The sequence below is a fragment of the Phyllostomus hastatus genome, unplaced genomic scaffold (genome assembly GCF_019186645.2).
Source record: "Phyllostomus hastatus isolate PE091 unplaced genomic scaffold, TTU_PhHast_1.1 phas_scaffold_385, whole genome shotgun sequence".
Taxonomy (NCBI): Eukaryota; Metazoa; Chordata; class Mammalia; order Chiroptera; family Phyllostomidae; genus Phyllostomus; species Phyllostomus hastatus.
The window spans coordinates 12,044,019-12,059,348 of record NW_025334026.1 but is presented as its reverse complement, the minus strand read 5'-3'; the positions used below and the strand labels follow the sequence as shown (position 1 = coordinate 12,059,348).

General features: G+C 43.0%; 1 protein-coding gene across 9 annotated transcripts in view; it reads left to right on the top strand.

Moving 5' to 3' along the window:
* The first annotated feature begins 648 nt into the window (after nt 1–648).
* LOC123806256 (general transcription factor II-I) overlaps nt 649–15,330 on the top strand; it is a 113,939-nt gene continuing 99,257 nt past the window's right edge. For 3 of the 9 annotated variants that reach the window (XM_045819284.1, XM_045819283.1, XM_045819280.1), the window contains exon 1: nt 650–915. In XM_045819284.1, the coding sequence (XP_045675240.1) occupies nt 669–915 (247 nt within the window). In that variant the 5' untranslated portion in view covers nt 650–668. Of the gene's footprint in view, nt 916–2,055; nt 2,410–4,140; nt 4,365–11,796; nt 11,820–15,330 lie in introns of those variants that run through there. The other 6 variants (XM_045819281.1, XM_045819282.1, XM_045819285.1 and 3 more) reach the window with 6 other exon arrangements.

Sequence of the window (15,330 nt, the reverse complement as noted above, 5' to 3'; positions counted from 1 at the left end):
GCAATTCAAAGCCAGCTTAAGTTTTAGAAACTGCTTTAGGATTTAAGAGTTTTAGGAACTGCTTCAACATCAAGAAAGTTGGAGTTGTTCGTGAAAAAGCAGCAAAATTCCACTCTGAAGCATTAAGCAAATTCATAAAAGCAGGGCACTATCTCCCCCCCAAATTTTAAATGATGACAAGGGTAATCTTGCCCAAATAAACTTTTGTCTGACAACTCACTTTCTAACATCTTCCCATGCTTTGTCCAGCGTCTCCACGCTGTAGACGCTCCCTCCCATGAGTCACTTAGTAGCTGTCTCCGTTATCAGATCAACAGTCTGGGTATCGCAGAGCTGGTCTTCAAGTAACCTTTTTTTACTTAATAATGGCCCCAAAGCGCAAGAGTACTGATGCTACCAATTTGGATATGCCAAAAAGAAGCCGAAAAGTGCTTCCTTTAAGTGAAAAGGTGAAAATTCTTGACTTAATAAGGAAAGAAAAAAAATCCTATGCTGAGGTTGCTAAAATCTACAGTAAGAACGAATCTTCTATCCGTGAAATTGTGAAGAAGGAAAAAGAAATTCGTGCTAGTTTTGCTGTTGCACCTCAAACTGCCAAAGTTACTGCCACAGTGCGTGATAAATGCTTAGTTAAGATGGAAAAGGCATTAAGTTTGTGGGTGGAAGACATGAACAGAAAATGTGTTCCGGTTGACAGCACTGTGTTGCGCCAGAAAGCACTGAGCCTATACGAAGACTTCAGCAAGGGATCCTCTGAAAGGAGTGACACCAAGCCTTTTACTGCAAGTAAGGGATGGTTACACAGATTCAGGAGTAGGTTTGGACTGAGAAATGTAAACACTGCAGAGGCTGTGCCTGCTGTTGGAGAAGCTGCTGCCACATTTCCGGCAGAGTCGAAGTTGATTAAGGAGGAAGGTATGTATAGGAAAAAAACAGTGTATGTAGGGCTTGGTGTTATCTGGGGTTTTAGGTATCCACTGGGGGTGTTGAAAGGTATTTTCCCGCGGATAAGGGGGGACTGCTGCACATCAAGAGTGGCTGTTTGCAAAGTTTTCTTGCCAGATGCACAGGCTGGAAAAGGCGCTGCTGTGGTCGCCACCTACCGAGGAGGGGGAGGGGGAGGGGAAGGATGGCCGGCGTTGCTTGAATCCCCAGTGCGGAGAAAAATCACAAAATCAGTCAATCGCGCACTTTATATTAACGTATATAATCTCTGGGTCAAGTTTTTTAAACTTTTGACTTTAACTTAGGTTAACAGTAACGTTTCTGCATTTCCAAAATTCATGAGCTAATGACACTTGAGAAGCCAAAATAACCGGCGGGGGTGCGGTGGGTGGTGAATACTCTTGAGTAAAACTGCTTAGTCTGAGCAAAACCGGCTACAAATCAGGTTATCTGTCACCACTCCATGGCTTTTCCTCAACTTTATTTTTAAATGTCGAGTGCAGACGAGAGCAAAGCCGCAGGGGGTAAATAAAAACAGGAGTCCCACCTCTCCACCGTCCAAAGTCTGGGCAAAATGTTTCTTTTGAGGCAAGCTTACAAAACTAACGGGAGTTCTTTGTGTCCCAGAGGGTGGTGCAGGGCGGAGAAAATCCCCTGGAGGAGCAATGAGGCCGCCAGGCCGCCCTGGGGATCCCCGGCCTTTGCCATGTCCCAGTCTCGCAATTTGCAGGGAATCTCGGGTGCAAGAGTAAGTGCGAGTCTTCGGCGGCCGCTGAAGCTGGCTGGAGCTCCGCAAGGAACAGGCAGGAGCCACCACCGGTCTGGATTTTGGCCCCTGCTCCCCTCCCCCACCCGGGCCGCGGAACAGGCCCCAGGTGCAGCCATGTTCTCGATCCCACCACCCCGCGCCTCCATTGACAGTCCTTGCAGAGAGGGCCGGGCGCCGTGTTCTCGGCGTCCCCCGGCTCGGGGTTCGTCCGCGCGATGCTTTCTGGGAGTTGTAGTCCACCGCCCTCTCCATAGCGTTAGTGGATAGGAATCACGAACTACAACTCCCGCTGGGCGGCGTTGCGGATGCGCAAGCGCCGCGAGCCTTCGAGGGACAAAAGGAGGAGGGTGAGAGAGAGAAGCTCGGAGAGCAGAGAAAAGGGGCCACTGATCGCCCCCCCGCCTCCCCACACGCGCTCTCTAACCGTGGCCGCCCGCCTGCCGCGGTTATCCCGGCCCCTCTCTTGGTCCCTAGCGATTGGATATAGGCGCTAAGCGAGGCCCTGCCGGGGCGGCCATGCGGCGGTGACAGAAGCTCGGCTGAGACGCACGGGCCCTCGCCCTCTCACCTCCTGCCCGCTAGTCAGCTCGCCTCAGCCTGAGGCTGCTCCGTCGCCGCCACAGCTTGCGCACGGCTCACACTCGCTTTCCTTCAGCACCCCTACCCCGGCGCTGCCTGGAGGCGGCTGCACTCGGGTGAGTCCCTGGCTCCTCATCCCCCGTCCCCCGCCCCAGTTGCCATCGCGAGCAGAGTCTTTATTTGAGACTGCCCCTCCGGGGCCTGCACGGAGGGGAGTTTAGGGACTGTCGGCGGCCGAGTTGGGGTACCCCGGTTCCCCCAGCCCGGGCGGCTGGCGTTGGGGGTGGGGCAGGAACAGACGCGGTCGCGGGGGACAACAGTTGCACGCGCGCGCCTCGGTACTCATGGGGGAGGGGCGCGCGCGCCGGCGCCGTGTTGTGGTGGGGGGGGTCTCACGCGTGAGGCGAGCGCGCGAGCGAGCTTGCGGCTGCGCATGCCCGACTGCTGATTGGCCGGCTCGGATGGTGCGGGTGCGCGCCGCGGTGCCAGGCTCGAGCTGTGGGGTCGCGCTTAGCTTGGTGTCTCCGGGGCTAGTGCGCCCGGGCAGCAGACTCTCCGGATTGGCCGCCGGGCGGCGGGGGCGGGGTCCGCGCTTCGGTGCTTGGTAACTTCGGCCGAGGGGCTGGCAGGCTGGCCAGCGTCGCTCCGCCCTGTCCCTGTCTTTCCCTGCGTTCGTCCAGGTGGAAGCCGGAGTGGGCTTTGTCCCCGCCCGGCGGGCGCGCCTGCCCTGCTGGGCCGGTTTTGGTGGGGGAAATAAACACAATGACCGGAAGGAAAACCTCAGCCTTCAGGCCACGAATATAAGCCGTCTGTATTGGGCCAGCACCTAAGCGGGTTTCAGGGCGGGGAGGAAGACAAAAAAAAAAAACTGTCTTTGCCTTTCCTCCCCCATACATATTTGCTTATCCAGATTTTTCCTTTATTAAAGCGAGGTTTGTTTATTTATTTATTTTTTAGTTTTACGGTTTTGCGCTAATTTGCGGCTGAGAGTGTTCAGATGTCTGGTCCAGTTCAAGTAGTGCTCACTTCAGCGAATGTGGGGTCCGGTGCAGACTTCTCACCCTTTCTGCATTCAACTTTGCTGCAGACAATGGATTGATGGATGGGCCACAGTGCCTAAGAGTAGTCTCTGGGTGCTAAAGAGACAAAAGGGGAAGCTAGTTTGCAAATGAGAATGTACAGGAGACTGCCCTGAGGAGGCAGGGCTTGCATTACACTCCTTCCACCTAAAGCCTATCATTTGGGATGACTGACTGTCTACCACAGTAGACATCCCCCGATCCACGGTTTTGCTCCCCGCGGTTCCAGTCGAGGTCAGAAATGGAAAATTCCAGAAATAAACAATTCGTAAGTTTTAGATTTCTTTCGCTGTTCCGGTTAGAGTGATGAGGTCCTGCTCTGTCCCACCGGGATGTGAATCATTCCTTTGTCCAGTCTATATACACTCACACGCCATCAGCCGCTTGTCAACTCTTTTGGTATACAGTGCTGGTGTTCGACTAACACTTACTTTCCTTAATTATGGCCCCGAAGGGCAAGGATAGTGATGCTGGCAATTTGGATATGCCAAAAAGAAGGCGAAAAGTGCTTCCTTTAAGTGAAAAGGTGAAAATTCTTGAGTTAATAAGGAAAGAAAAAAAAACCCTATGCTGAGGTTGCTAAGATCTACAGTAAGAACGAATCTTCTATCCGTGAAATTGTGAAAAAGGAAAAAGAAATTCGTGCTAGTTTTGCTGTTGCACCTCAAACTGCCAACGTTACTGCCACAGTGCGTGATAAATGCTTAGTAAGATGGAAAAGGCATTAAGTTTGTGGGTGGAAGACATGAACAGAAAATGTGTCCCTGTTGACGGCAGCATGTTGCGCCAGAAAGCACTGATTCTGTATGAACATTTCAGCAAGGGATCCTCTGAAAGGAGTGACACCAAGCCATTTACTGCAAGTAAGGGGTGGTTACACAGATTCAGGAGTAGGTTTGGACTGAGAAATGTAAACACTGCAGAGGCTGTGCCTGCTGTTGGAGAAGCTGCTGCCACATTTCCGGCAGAGTCGAAGTTGATCAAGGAGGAAGGTATGTATGTATTAACAAAACATAGTACATACAAGGTTTGCTACTGTCTGCGGTTTCACGTATCCATTGGGGTCTTGGAATGTATACGCTGTGCATAAGGGGGGACTACTGTAAATGTTTTTGCTTTGTCCATTCTTAAGCTAGTGTAGTCTACTGCCTTGTGCTTTCCTTTAGCTTGCTTCTCAGTATCTTCGTTCACACCTGTAGGCTAGAATGACTTTTTCTGTTCTTCAGGCTCTTCTTGCTTATATGTCTTCAGTTTTTTAAAGGCTATATTGTTGGGTCAGAATTGGCTGTTCTTACATTATCCCAGTCAATTTGTCTGCCCCTTCTAGGAGGCCATCTTTTTTTCCTGTGTGCATGTGTTTGGTTCTGCCTTGTTTTCCTGAGTCTGACCTACTCACTAGGTATTAAACTCAAGGCTTTTCTGCCTGTGTCCTCCTCCTAGTCTACACTGTTCAAGTGCTTTAACAACAGCTAACATTTGAATACTTTTTATGTGTCTGGCATTGCTCTGAAGCCCTTACCATATGTTTTCTTATTTAATCTTTAAAGAACAATTTTGTAATTCCATTTTATAAATGAGGAACAAGCCTAGAGAAGCTGGGTAATTTACTCTTGATCACCCTGTCAAGTTAACTTTGACTCTAAGGTTTGAATCTAGGTCACCTGACTCTCAACCTGGAAGCCAGTGGTTCTCAAACTACTTTGAGCATCAGCATCCCCTGGAGGACTTGTTAAAACACAATTGCTAGGTCCCTCCCTGGGTGGGGCCAAGTAATTAGCATTTCTAACGAGTTCCTTGGTGGTGTTGATACTTTAGAACCTTTCACACTGGCAGATTAAGTTTTAAGTGAGGGAAATTTATAGATGGGTGCATTTCATTACTTTAAAAGTAGGTCTTAGCCCTGGCTGGCGTAGTTTAGTGGATTAAGCGCCGACTGTGAACCAAAGGGTCACAGGTTCCATTCCCAGTCAGGGCACATGCCTGGGTAGCAGTCCAGGTCCACAGTGGGGGCCATGGGAGAGGCAACCACACATTGATTTTTCTCTCTCTCTTCCTCCCTCCCTTCCCCTCTCTAAAAATAAATAAATAAAATCTAAAAAACAAAACAAAAAAACTAGATCTTGCCCAGACTGGTGTGTTTCAGTGGGTTGAGCATCAGCCCGCTAACTGAAAAGTTGTGGGTTCAATTTCCAGTGAGGGCACATGTGTGTCTTGAGGGCCAGCTCCCTAGTTGGGGGTGTGCAGGAGGCAGCTGATCCATGGTTCTCACACATCCATGTTTCTTTTCCTGTGTTTCTCCCTCCCTTTCCTTCTCTCTAGAAATGAATAAATAAAATCTTAACAACAACAACAACAACTAGATCTTAAAGAAACAAAAATAAGCTGAGCTGTTTATAACTTATTGAGAATTAAACATTTTTATTGCCAATGGTTACAAAATTAAGAGTTTAAAAAATAAAAAGTCTTCATTTTAAAAAACAGCCCAGGATATTTAAATACAGAATAAAATTAGGAATCTAACAATTCACGCTTACTCACTTAGTTAATTTATTCACAGCACAGGAATTTCTCTCTTTCCAGAGATGCCTAAAGCTCATCCCATCCCCACCTTGGAGTACAAAGCCTGGGCACTGGAACAGGTGGGGTCATAGGGCTAGAGCTTGGGACTGAGATAGCTTGGGCCAGGCTAAGGCTGGCAGAGCAGCTAGAGCTCCTGCCCCTCCTCCTTCAGCTGCTTAGACCTCCAAGGATTTGGCTTAGTTTTAAGAATATGACTATATGGTCTGGCATTAAAATATAGGCTTTGGGTTGTTTTCATTGTGGCACAAGTCTTGTTGAGAAAGATTTTTTTATATAGTGAGTTTCATAATAGGGAAAGCAATGTCAAATTAGGTAGGAGGAATGGGATTAGTTTACAATTAGGGTCTGCATTTTTGATGATTCTTAGCTTGGTGGTGTGTTCCAAAACATAAAATATAGAAGACAAGTTCCCTAACCCAGGCTGTTGTTATTATGTAAAGGAGCAGTAAATAAAACACTGAAAAACTGCTAAACACTTAACTTTTTGTCTGATTACTGGTGAGTAGCTCTTTACATTACATTTCATTTCAGTTCTACCATTGTTTTATTCTTTATTGAAAACGTGAGTTTTTGCCCTGGCTGGTGTAGCTGACTGGATTGAATGCAGGCCTGAGAACCACAGGGTGGCTGGTTTGATTCCCAGTTATGGCAGATTCCTAGGTTGCATGCCGGATCCCCTGCCCCTGGTAGGGGGCACATGAGAGGCAACCTCACATTGATGTTTCTCTGTGTCCCTTTCCCTCTCTCTAAAAATAAATAAATTTAATAACAAAGACAACAGAAGTTTCTAAATACTGCAGTCCTTTTCTTAACAGTTGTGGTTATAATTAATGTGAAATTGTCTTAACCTTTGGGTTCTGCCAATGCTGATCACGTAATTTTTATGTATGTCTAGGGGAAAGCATTGTTTTTGAAGAGTTTTTTGAGAAGTATTCTGAGAATGGTATTTCACTTTTCAAAAATGCGTTAGAGGCAATTTATTTGAAAGATAATTGTCAAGAATTTTATTAATATCAACCTACTAAAGATCATAACATTTTTCTTCAAAAGTTGTATATATTTATTTGGGTTAAGCTTATTCATTGTTACTAACTGAAAGAACATAAGAAATTCAGTTAATCAGTTCATTGTAATTGTGGAGTTGAAATTCATTGTATTCAGTGGGCTTAAAATGGCAGCAAAGCATTTGAAGAATAATATAAATATATCTTTAAAGATTTTATTTATTTATTTATTTTTAGAGAGAAGGGGAGGGAAGTAGAAAGAGGGAGAGAAACATCAATGTCTGAGTACCTCTCTCATGCCTCCTACTGGGGACCTGGCTTGCAACCCAGGCATGTGCCCTGACTGGGAATCCAACCAGTCACCTCTTGGTTCAGAGCCCGTGCTCAATCCACTGAGCTACACCAGCCATGGCTGAAGAATAATATTTGATTATTGGATTAACCAAAGTATAGCTGAGGCTACCTGCCTGGGGTGGTAACATTAACAGTTAGTATTCTAGAGGATGTATGTAGACTGGAAAAATTATGTGGATAAATCAGAAGTGCTGAGGTTATTATCTTGATATTCATTCTCCAGTTTTTCCTGTTTCTGCCTTCCCCATTTTTCTTCTGTTTTGTCCTTTACTGGAACGCTTATCACTGCAGGTGTTTTTTTTTTTATTTTTTCCTTTTTCCTCTCTGTTCCTTGTATTATTCCATGGTTGTTTCTGAAACTACTTACTACTCTGCTATTTCTCATGTTGGCCTAGTGGAAGAGTGAGAGAAAGTTTAATGTAGTCATGGATTGTCAAGAGTTGATGGAGGATTTAGTTGTAAGATTAAAACTATAGAGGACTTTTAAAGAATTGGTTTATTTAAAAAGTGTATAACTTGCGTGGCAAAATGAATTCATAACTGAGAGAGGGAATACCACTTAGTGAATATAGATGTAAGTCCTGAAGTCAGACTACCGGGATTCAAAGCCTGGTTCTTGCCGCTTCCTAGTGACGTTACCTTGGCAGTTCACTTTCCATCTTTGTGTCTTAGTTTCCCTCTTTTAAAGGTGGGGTGATGATAATAGAATCTGTTTCTCTTTCAGGGTTTTGAAGATAGAATGAGTTAAAGTGCTTAGGATGGTGTCTGGCATACAGTAAGCATTCAGTAAATACTAGCCATAAAAATACTGTTTAATACATTTGAGAAATTGAATTTCCTAAGGAAATGAAAATTTTGCAGTTTTGACTACAAAGTTAATCTCCAGAAACTCTGGAGAATATAAAGTCTGGGAGGACCAAGACTTGTTCATCCTGGGATTTTTCTCCTTGTGATTGTTATATTGTTTTTGTTTTTGTAATATGGCAAAGGAAATGATGTTTTTCCCTTAGCAAGTACTGTATATGATTATATTATAGTATAATTATAGAAGCAGAGAGTAGTGAAGAGGTCTTATTTAGGGTGGGTATCTGGTTAAAATGAGCCCTGGTTTGTAGACAGAACCTCTACATTTATTTCTTTTTCTTTATTTTACTTTTTAAAAGATTTTATTTATTTTAGTTTTATAGAGAGAGGAAGGTAGAGGGAGAGAAACATCAATGTGGACACCTCCCACATACCCCACACTGGGGGGACCCAGGTATGTGCCCTGACTGGGAATCGAACCAGTAACCCTTTGGTTTCTCAGGCTGGCACTCAATCCACTGAACTGTACCAGCCAGGGCTTTTTGTTTGTTTGTTTTAAGTTTATTTATTGTCTTTTTTCCCCATTATCATTTATCCCACTTATAGCCCGCTCCCCCCTGTAATTACCACACTGTTGTCCATGTCCATGAATCCTTTTTCCCTCCACCCCACCCTCATAGCTGTTATCTTACTCTCTAGGTATTTTGTTTGTTTGTTCAGTTTGTTCATCAGATTCCACATACAAGTGAATCATGCAGTATTTGTATTTCTCTGACTGGCTTAGTTCACTTAGCGTATGTACTCTAGGTCCATCCATGCTGTCACAAAGGGTAAAACTTTCTTTTTTTACAGCTGAGGAGTATGCCATTTGTAATGTATGTGTATAATGTATTGTAGAGACTAATGTCTACCTTGCAAATAGTGAACTTACAATTGAAATAGCTAGCCTCTGGAACTGGTTACATAGCAGATAGATGGCCCAGACTGGTGTGGCTTGGTTGGGCATTGTTCTGCAAAGTGAAAGGTTCCCATTTCAATTCCTGGTCAGGGCATATGCCTGGGTTGCAGTTTCGGTCCTTAGTGGGGTGCATTCAAGAGGCAACTGATCGATGTTTCTCTCTCTCATTGATGTTTCTCTCCCTCTCTTTCTCCCTCCATTCCCTTCTCTCTAAAAATAAAAAATAAAATCTTAAAAAAAAGGACAAATAGATAAATTCACCTATATTTTGTCTTCAACTCCTGTAAGTTTTGGAGGTAGTGCCTTATTTCCCAGTGGGGATGCTGAAATACAGTATTTGAGGTAGAAACTAGTAAAAGAATTGAAGGTAGTTGCGGTTTCATTGCTTTTACAGGGCAGTTAAAGGAGATAAGAAAAGCACTGTGGCTGGTGTGGTTCAGTGGATTGAGTGCCAGCCTGCAAAGCAAAGGGTCGCTGGTTCGATCCCCAATCAGGGCACATGTGTGGGTTTCAGGCCAGGACCCCAGTACAGGGTGTGTGAGAGGCACCCACACATTGGTGTTTCTCTCCCTCCCTTTCTCCTTCCCTTCCCCTCTCTCTAAAAAGAAATAAATAAAAAAAGCCTTAGCTATCTGATTTGTGGCCAAGACCCACTCACTTAAATGTTTTTACTAGAAATGGACAGTTTGATTGATGAAAGCTGAGAAAGAACTTTGTTTCTGCATTGTAATATTTTGATGAAGCTCTTACTGACTGCAACATAAATGTGAGTAGACTTTTGTGTAGATTGGGTTTGCAGAGCAAAAGTGATTTAAGAAAATGAGGTATTGAAGCCCTGGGTGTTGTAGTTCAGTGGATTGAGTGCCGGTCTGTGAACCAAAGGGTCCTTAGTTTGATTCCCAGTAAGGGCACATACTTAGGTTGTGCGCCAGGTCCCCAGTAGGGGCCTCGTGAGAGGCAGCCAGACATTGATGTTTCTCTTCCTCTCTTTCTCCCTCCCTTCTTCTGTCTCTAAAAATAAATAAATAAAAAATTTAAAAGAAAGAAAATGAAGTATTGAAGCTGAACTATAAAATTAACAAATGGTCTTGGCTCCAGACTTTACAACATTTAGGTTAAATTATTTTAGTTGTGACATGATAATTTGACAGGGGAGGATGACAGCAAGGTTATAGGGATGGGCAAAGTAGGTAAATTACCAGCCATCATTACCTGAAAGAGAAATCATGAGTAAGGATACAAAATAATAATAATAATAAGACAAATAATATAAATGAGTAATAAAATAAATACAGTAGAAGAATAAACTCACATACTCAGAATTATAACTCTATTTTTGCCCACCCCAGTGTATTTATACCCACTTTACACATGAAGAAAGAGCAGAGAAATTGACCGGAGTACTGGAATTTGTTTAAACTTGATTAAAGGGGTAAAAGATTTATTAGCTCCGTTTCTTCAACTTACTCTTTTTCTTCCTTATATTCCATTTTAACCATTTTTTAACATTTTAAATTTAATGGCATTAATTACATTCACATTGATAAAACTGTCATAGCTAGAGTTACCTGGGTGAAGCCCAAGATGGCTTGTCCACTTGGTACCTATATGAGGCCAGCGAGGGTGGTTCCTCTCATCTCCTTGAGGGTCTCCTCTGTGCCAAAATGATGGGCTGTTGAAGGGGAGATAACAGTGGCAGGGTGCCTTGCTGGGTGTTCAGGAAGGTGCCTATAGAGTTGGGTGCCCTAGCATGGAGAAGCTTCTCTCTTGGTGTTTCTGGATTGTTACATGTAAGGCTCACCTACCTGCTGCCCAGAGTGGTTGATCATTGGAATGAGTAGAGGGCCATCCATGTTCAGGGTGTATGATAACATTGGGATCCTGGAAAATTTTGAAAAGCAACCCAAAGAATTAAACAAGGGCCCCAGATAGCTTCAAGGCTGGAAGGGGAATGAATTGCAGCGTTGTATCTAAGAGAAGAAAATGGTTGGAAATCTGATGTTCACTGATAACCTACACAACTTTAACAGACACATCAGCAATCTCTACAAATACCTTAATGATGTGGAAAGTACCTGTAGAAGACAAAGGTGGGGACAGTGGAAGAGGCCTGGCTATCATCTAGGAGAAGGGAAACAGTACTTTTCCCTGTGAGGAAAGGGATTTGTATCCTCCTTGTAATAAAACGGTGCTTCTTTAGAATCTGTTACACACATACTCAATGCACCCAACATCACAGCTACATCTACAATTTTATCGTCCCAAATGGAAACTCTGTACGAATGCAGCAATAAATCTCCATTCCTCCCTCTCCCTCTAGTCCCTGGTAACCTCTTGTCTATTTTCTGTCTTTGTAAATTTGCCTGTTAGAGATGTTTCATGTAAGTGGAATCATACGTTATTTGTCATTTTGTGTCTGGCTTCATTAGTATATTGTTTTCAAGGTTCATTTGTATTGTTGCATATATTGGAACATCATTCCTTTTTATAACTAAATAAGGTTCCTTTGTATGATATACCACATTTTATTTATCCATTCCTCTGTTGATGGGCATTTTGGTTGTTTCTACTTTTTGGCTATTATGAATATTATATCTATGAACATTGGTGTACAAGTATATTTTCAATCCCTATTTTCAGGTTTTTTTGTGTATATATTTTAGGAGTGGAATTGCTAGGTCATTGTGTTTTTCTTAATGCTTTTCTTCAGGTGGAAGAATTTGGATGGATCTGAACAACTCTCAGTAGTATGTAAAATCTTTACATTTATTTCACTTAGCATAATGTTCTCAAGGCTCATCCATGTTGTAGGATTTGTCAGGATTTCCATTTTAATCCTCATTGTGATGTTTGAAGTTTTTCTTTTTATAGTACGACGTAGGAAACAATTTTTAAAAAGCACTCTGTAAAAGATAATGTAATTGTAGAAGCAGGGAGTAGTGAAGAACTGGTTGAAATGAGCCGTTGTTAGATAGCCTATGATTTCTGATTGTATAGGTCCCGTACATCAGAGGATTACTGTGTGTGTTTTGATTGCATTTACATACATGGGCCTTAGTAGTTTTATAGTAAATTAAAGTTTCCTTTATTTTACAAGGTTTTATTTATTTATTTTTTTAGAGAGACAGGAAAGGAGGGAGAGAGGGAGAGAAACACCAGTGTACAAGAGAAACATGGATCGGTTGCCTCTCGAGTGCCCCCTATTGGGGACCTGGCCTGCAGCCCAGGCACGTGCCCTGACTGGGAGTCCAACCAGTGGCCTTTTGGTTTGCAGGTTGACGCTTAATCCAGTGAGCCACAGCAGCCAGGGCTGTTATTAACTATATATAAAATGGAACATCTGAATAAAACACCAGCCTAATTTGTTTCCCTTTGGAAGGGGGACCTATTGAGCCTATGGATATATGCTCTTAGAAATGTGAATTAGCCCTGGCTGGTGTAGCTCCGTGGATTGAGCATGGGCCTGTGAACCAAAGGGTTGCTAATTTGATTCCCAGTCAGGGCACAAGCCTGGGTTGCAGGCCAGGTCCCCAGGGAGGGGCGCACAAGAGACAACCACACATTGATGTTTCTCTCCTTCTCTTTCTCCTCCTTCCCTTCCCCTCTCTCTAAAAAAAATAAGTAAAATCTTTAAAACAAGAAATGTGAATTAAAATGTTTTTCTGTGTAAACAGGAAGAAGGAAATTCTGGGAGTTACAAGTCCTAGTGTAGCTTCTGGTGAACTGATCGTATCCAAAATGTCATGTCCATTTCTGGACATTGTCTGGACAAAATAGGGAATATTTTGAGGCTGTTGCAGCTGTGAAATGTTTTGGAAATAATGTTCCAGGTAAAGCAAGTGGCAAACTGGCCGTGCGTAGTTTGGAGAAGAGGATTGTGAGGGGAGTGCAGTGTAGTACTGAAAGGCCTCTTGTAGAAGTTTCTCCTTATTATAAGGACTGATTTTAAACTAGTCCAATAATTGCAAATTATTACTTTAAAAGTAGCAAGCTCTCTACTGGAGGGCATGTCAAAAGTGGGAGTTGGTGTGAGAATTAAACAGTAATACCAGTAACGACTAGTAACATTTTTTGAGAGCTTACAATTAGTTTACTGTCGTGCTGCCTCCATTACTTCATTTAATGCTCATAGCAATCCTGTGTCCTAAAGTAGGCACTGTTAGGATTACTATTTTAAAGTTGAGGAAAATGAGGTTTTGAGATGCTGACTAATCCCAAAAAACCATAGCAAGGCATAGTTTTAATATAAATATAGGCAGTTGGATTCTGAGCTCTTAACTGCCATGTTATACTGGTTTCCAGTTCTGATATTGTTTATGTATAGATAATGATATTGACTAGATAAATTCAAGGAGCATTGTCTTTATGAATTTTAACTAAAAAAAGATTTTATTTCGTCTTAAGGAGAGGGGAATGAAGGGAGAAAGAGAGGGAGAGAAACATCCACGCGTGAGAAAAACAGATCTGTTGCTTCTTGCACATGCTGCAATCATGGACCAGGCCACAACTTGGGCATGTGACCTGACGGAGAATTGAACCAGCAGCCTTTGCTTTGTGGGATAACGCCCAAGCAACTGAAGCACACCAATGAGGGCTAATTTTAACTCTTAATAAACAAGATAGGTACAAGGTTGAAAATCGGGTAAAATTACCTGGGGTCAAATTATGACTTCTTTTTTCTTTTAACATAAAGATTTTTAAAATTTGTTTCTAGAGAGAGGGGAAGGGAAGGAGAAAGAGGGAGAGAAACATGAATGTGTGGTTGCCTCTCACACGCACCCTGCTAAGGACCTGGCCCACAACTCAGGCATGTGCCCTGACTGGGGATCAAAGTGGCAACCCTTCGATTTGCAGGTCACCACTCAGTCCACTGAGCCTCACCAGCCAGGGCGTGATTTCTGTGTTATAGCCTGTGATCTGATCTATTTTCCGAGATCAGACGAGATCGGGCTCTTTTGGGGTGGTATGACCATAGACAATCTAATCTGTTTGGTGGCACTGGGACTAAATTCTAGTGTTGGCATGGGGAGGATCAACCTGGAGCCTAGAATTTATTCTGGAATTCAGCATTTGTGTCCTGAGTGCTTATTGTGTGCAAGTCTTTGTGTTAGTGGTGGGATGAGAGGGATCTCCCCCCCTGGTTCCCCCCCAACTCGGCTTATAGTCAATAACAAATACTTTCCAAATTGAATGACCTAATTTACTGGTTGATGTATAGTCTGTTGAGTTTTATTTAATATCCTTTAGATCGTTTATACTTTTGGATGTATTTACCTGTATGAATTTCCAATCATTCCCTTCTTAAAATGCAAAACAAAAAAAAAAACCAAGACAAAAAATAGCTCATTTCTAGGGTTTGTTTTTTTTTTTAGCTAGAATTGTAATCAATAGTTTACTTTTTACTGTCCTTAGTTCTTCTCCCAGTTCTGATATTCAGAACACTTGTTGACAGCAGAAGCAGAAAAAGAAATAAGACAAAAGTAGAAGAAATTTTAATTTGCTTTCAAAATTAATGTGAAACACTTATTTTAAAAAGTTACTGATTTTAGAGAGAAAGAGGAAGGGGGAGGAGGGACAGAGAGAAAAAAAAAACAACACATTGCTTTGTTGTTCTACGTCTCTGTGCCTTCCTTGGTTGCTTCTTGTATGTCCCCTGACTGCATGTTGAACCTGCAACCCTGACATATCCTGATGAGGGTCGAACCACCTGAACTACACAGCCAGGGCTAATTTTGACACACTTTTAATCTCACAAAATACAGTTGACCCTTGTGTCACATGGAGGTTAGGGGTGTGTTGATATTGGCAGTTGAAAATCTGCTTATAACTTTCGACTCCCTACCAAAACTTAACTACAGATAGCCTACTGTTGAATGGAAGCGTTACTGATAACATAGTCAATTAACTCACATTTTGTTTGTTATATACTGTATTATTATAAAGTAAGCTAGAGAAAAGGAAATGTTAAGAAGATCATAAAGAAGATAACATACGTTTACAGTATTGTACGAATTTATTGAAAAAAAAATACGGCCCTGGCCAGTGTGGCTCAGTGGGTTGGGTGTTGTCCCACAAAACGAAAGGTCACTAGTTAAATTCCTGGTCAGGGCACATGCCTGGGTTGTAGGCCAGGTACCCGGTTTGGGGCATGTGGAGGCAGCCAACCGATCAGTGTTTCTTCCCTCACTTTTCAAAGTTTCTCTCCCTTTCTCCTTCCATTCCTCTTTCTCTAAAAATCAATAAATCTTTAAAAAGTTT